Genomic DNA, 3,840 nt, shown 5'->3' on the forward strand with positions numbered 1-3,840 from the left:
TCCAAAATTACAATAGTATAGTGTTATATAATATTAATGGAATATTATAGTATTATATCATGACAATATTATACAATAATGACACAAAATGACAATATTATATAATATTAATAGAATGTTATATTCATATATAATTGTAATGATATAAAATTATATTACAATGCCGTAGGTTTACAATATGCTAATATTCTACATTACTGCTCCTCCCAGGTGCTGCTGAAGTCGGATGCCCCCACTGGGGATGTGCTGCTGGATGAGACCCTCAGGCACATCAAGGCCACGGAGACAGCGGAGACGGTGCAGACCTGGATAGAGCTGCTCACTGGTAGGGCCAGGTGGAAATTCCACCACCCCAGCTCCCTCCAGGGCTCTCCAAACATCCCTGAGACCCACCAAAATCCATCCAGGGTCACCCTCTGCGTCGCTCTCTGCATGCAGACCCAACCAAAGCCACCAATACCCATCCAGGGTCACCCTCTGCATCCAGACCCAACCAAAGCCACCAAAATCCATCCAGGGTCACCCTCTGCGTCGCTCTCTGCATGCAGACCCAACCAAAGCCACCAATACCCATCCAGGGTCACCCTCTGCATCCAGACCCAACCAAAGCCACCAAAATCCATCCAGGGTCACCCTCTGCGTCGCTCTCTGCATGCAGACCCAACCAAAGCCACCAATACCCATCCAGGGTCACCCTCTGCATCCAGACCCAACCAAAGCCACCAAAATCCATCCAGGGTCACCCTCTGCGTCGCTCTCTGCATGCAGACCCAACCAAAGCCACCAATACCCATCCAGGGTCACCCTCTGCATCCAGACCCAACCAAAGCCACCAAAATCCATCCAGGGTCACCCTCTGCGTCGCTCTCTGCATGCAGACCCAACCAAAGCCACCAATACCCATCCGGGGTCATGCTCTGCATCCAGAGCTCCAGGATCTGGTGGTGAGGGAACCCCAAAAAGAGGGGAAAGCCCCAAAACCAGCCTGGACCTTCCAAGACTCCTCTCCAGGGTTGTCCAAATGTCCTTCAGACCCAGCCAAAGCCACCAAAATCCATCAAGGATCCCAGGTCCAGCATCACCCTCTGCATGCAGAGCTCCAGGATCTGGTGGTGAAGGAACCCTGAAAAGAGAGGAGAACCCCAAAACCACCCTGGACTCTCAAATCCCTCCAAAACCCCTCTCTAAAGTCCCTCTCCAGGGCTGTGCAAACATCCCTCAGACCCAGCCAAAGCCATCAAAATCCATCCAGCATCACCCTCTACATGCAGAGCTCCAGGATCTGGTGGTGAGGGAACCCCAAAAAGAGGGGAGAACCCCAAAACCACCCTGGACTCTCAAATCCCTCCAAAATTCCTCTCCAGGCCTGTCCATGATTCCCTGATTTCCCTTCCCAGATCACCCTGGGGGGATATTTAGATGTCCAGGTAGAATTTGAAGGTTCTACTGGAGGATTCTGAGGTGTCCCAGGTAGGATTTGGATCTCCTGGGAAGGATTTTGGGGGATCTCAGGTAGGATTTGGGGCTCCCAGGAAGAATTTTGGGGGTCCCAGGTAGGATTTGGGTCTCCTGGGAAGCATTTTGGAGGATCTCAGATAAGATTTGGGTCTCCTGGGAGGATTTCCAGATCCTCAAGAGGATTTTGGGCTCCTGGGAAGCATTTTGGAGGATCCAAATGCTGAGGTCTCACCAAGCCTGGGGTGACCCATGGGTGGAAGAGGCTTTGAGAAGGGATTTGCCCTGAGATCTCCTGGGATTTCTCCTCAAGCTCCACTGGGAGCTTTGCCAGGAGGATCTGAGTCAGGCCAAGGGATCAGAGCCAGGTGTGCATGCAGGACATCATGGAAGGGTGGAAGGACAGTGGAATTTGGAAATAAACCTTGACCAGAGCCTCCCTGGCCTGGCTCTGGATCCCTGAAGATCCCTGGAGATGAGGAGAGCAGGAGAAGGCTGAATGTGGGGGCAGAGAAGGATTTTCTGGGTTGGGAGCTTGGTGGAAATCTTGGACCTCAGAGCTCCGGTGGCAGAGCCAGGTGTCCATGCAGGACATCATGGAAGGCTGGAAGGACGTTGGGAGTGGGAAATAAACCTTGACCAGAGCCTCCCTGGCCTGGCTCTGGATCCCTGGAGGTCCCTGGAGATGAGGAGAGCAGGAGAAGGCTGAATGTGAGGGCAGAGTAGAATTTTTCTGGGCTGGGAGCTTGGTGGAAATCTTGGACCTCAGAGCCCAGTGTCCATGCAGGACATCATGGAAGGGTGGAAGGACGTTGGGATTGGCAAACAAACCTTGACCAGAGCCTCGTGTCCCTCAGGAGAGACCTGGAACCCCTTCAAGCTGCAGTACCAGCTGCGCAACGTGCGGGAGCGCCTGGCCAAGGCTCTGGTGGAGAAAGGCATCCTGACCACGGAGAAGCAGAACTTCCTCCTCTTCGACATGACCACGCACCCCGTCTGCAACGCCTCCGAGAAGCAGCGCCTGCTCAAGAGGCTCCAGGAGAGCGTCCTGGAGCGTTGGGTCAACGAGCCCCAGCGCATGGAGCGCAGGACCCTGGCCCTGCTGGTGCTGGCCCACGCCTCGGACGTGCTGGAGAACGTTTTCGCCAGCCTGGCCGACGACAAGTACGACGTGGCCATGAACAGGACCAAGGACCTGCTGGATATGGACCCTGAGGTGGAGGCTGCCAAGGGCAGGGGCACGGAGATGATCTGGGCCGTGCTGGCGGCCTTCAATAAGTCCTAAAACCTCTCCTTGGTGGGTCCCATCGTGGGGTTCCACCCTGGGGTCTCCCCAGAGGGACCTGGACTTGAAAGGTGCCAAAGGCAGGAACACAGAGATGATTTGGGCCATGCTGGTGGCCTTCAATAAGTCCTAAACCCATCCTCACGTGGTGTGGGGGAGATCATTGATGGGTCCCACCAAGGGGAACCCTCTCCCCAGAGGAGCCTGGACCTGGAGCTTGGAGCTGGAGCTCCAAGCCAGGGGCATGGAGATGATCTGGGCTGTGCTGGTGGCCTTCAATAAGTCCTAAACACTCCTCACATCAGGTGGGGGAGATCCTTGATGGGTCCCATCAAGGGGACCCCACACCCCACCTGGGATCCCACCCAGGGGTCTCCCTAGAGTGACCTGGAGCTGGAAGGTGCCAAAGGCAGAGGCACAGAGATGATCTGGGCCGTGCTGGTGGCCTTCAAGAATTCCTAAACCCCCCTCACATGGTGTGGAGGAGATCCTTGATGGGTCCCACCAAGGGGAACCCTCTCCCCATGAGGACCTGGGGTTCCTGGGGCGCTGGGTGGGCTCAGCCTGGGGAGGGACCAGGGGATTTTTGCTTTTCCCCTCCCCAGGTGGGGCTGGGAGGTGAGAACCCACCAGGACCAGCACCAGAGCCCCGTGGTGCCTCCAGGGAGAGGTGGCAGCAGCTCTTCACTCCTTGCCCTTGGGCATTTCCTTCTGAGGCCAGTGCAGAGTTTGGGGTGGCAGACTTTGGGGTGGCCCAGCAGCTGCTCCAAGAGGCCAAACCCTGGCACAGACGGGGCTCCTGGGTGCCTCTCCCACAGCCAGCTCCTGCCTGGCAGCTCTGGGGGTGCCCCTGAGGAGCTCACACCCTCCTGGGGTGGTTTGGGGGTGTTGGGTGCCCAGAACCCCCCCAGGCTGTGCCCCCATGGCTCAGCTGCTCTTTCTAGTGAGAAGAACCAAGTGAAACTGTGATTATTTTTGTTCACAACCCCCTTCCTTCCTTCCTCCCCCACTTTATTCTCCTGTAGTTCACTTAAAACTGAAATATTTCTCTGCAGCCCGGGCTGTGTCCGTGTTTCAGTGGGTGCGGCTGCCAGCGTTGG

The 3,840-nt window shown here is 55.8% G+C and overlaps 2 protein-coding genes across 2 annotated transcripts in view; both read left to right on the top strand.

The window, feature by feature from the left end:
- The window catches only part of GOLPH3L (golgi phosphoprotein 3 like), a 10,067-nt gene extending 6,273 nt beyond the window's left edge, over positions 1 to 3,794 (top strand). The window contains exons 3-4 of the mRNA XM_031064324.1: positions 155 to 325; positions 2,313 to 3,794. Coding sequence (XP_030920184.1) covers positions 155 to 325; positions 2,313 to 2,740 — 599 coding nt within the window. The 3' untranslated portion in view covers positions 2,741 to 3,794. The remainder of the gene's footprint in view (positions 1 to 154; positions 326 to 2,312) is intronic.
- Positions 3,663 to 3,840, top strand: part of LOC102043923 (alpha-endosulfine) — an 8,789-nt gene continuing 8,611 nt past the window's right edge. Inside the window, exon 1 of the mRNA XM_014310766.2 lies at positions 3,663 to 3,683. Within this exon, the coding sequence (XP_014166241.1) occupies positions 3,663 to 3,683 (21 nt within the window). The remainder of the gene's footprint in view (positions 3,684 to 3,840) is intronic.

Source organism: Geospiza fortis, unplaced genomic scaffold (assembly GCF_000277835.1).
Source record: "Geospiza fortis unplaced genomic scaffold, GeoFor_1.0 scaffold313, whole genome shotgun sequence".
NCBI lineage: Eukaryota > Metazoa > Chordata > Aves > Passeriformes > Thraupidae > Geospiza > Geospiza fortis.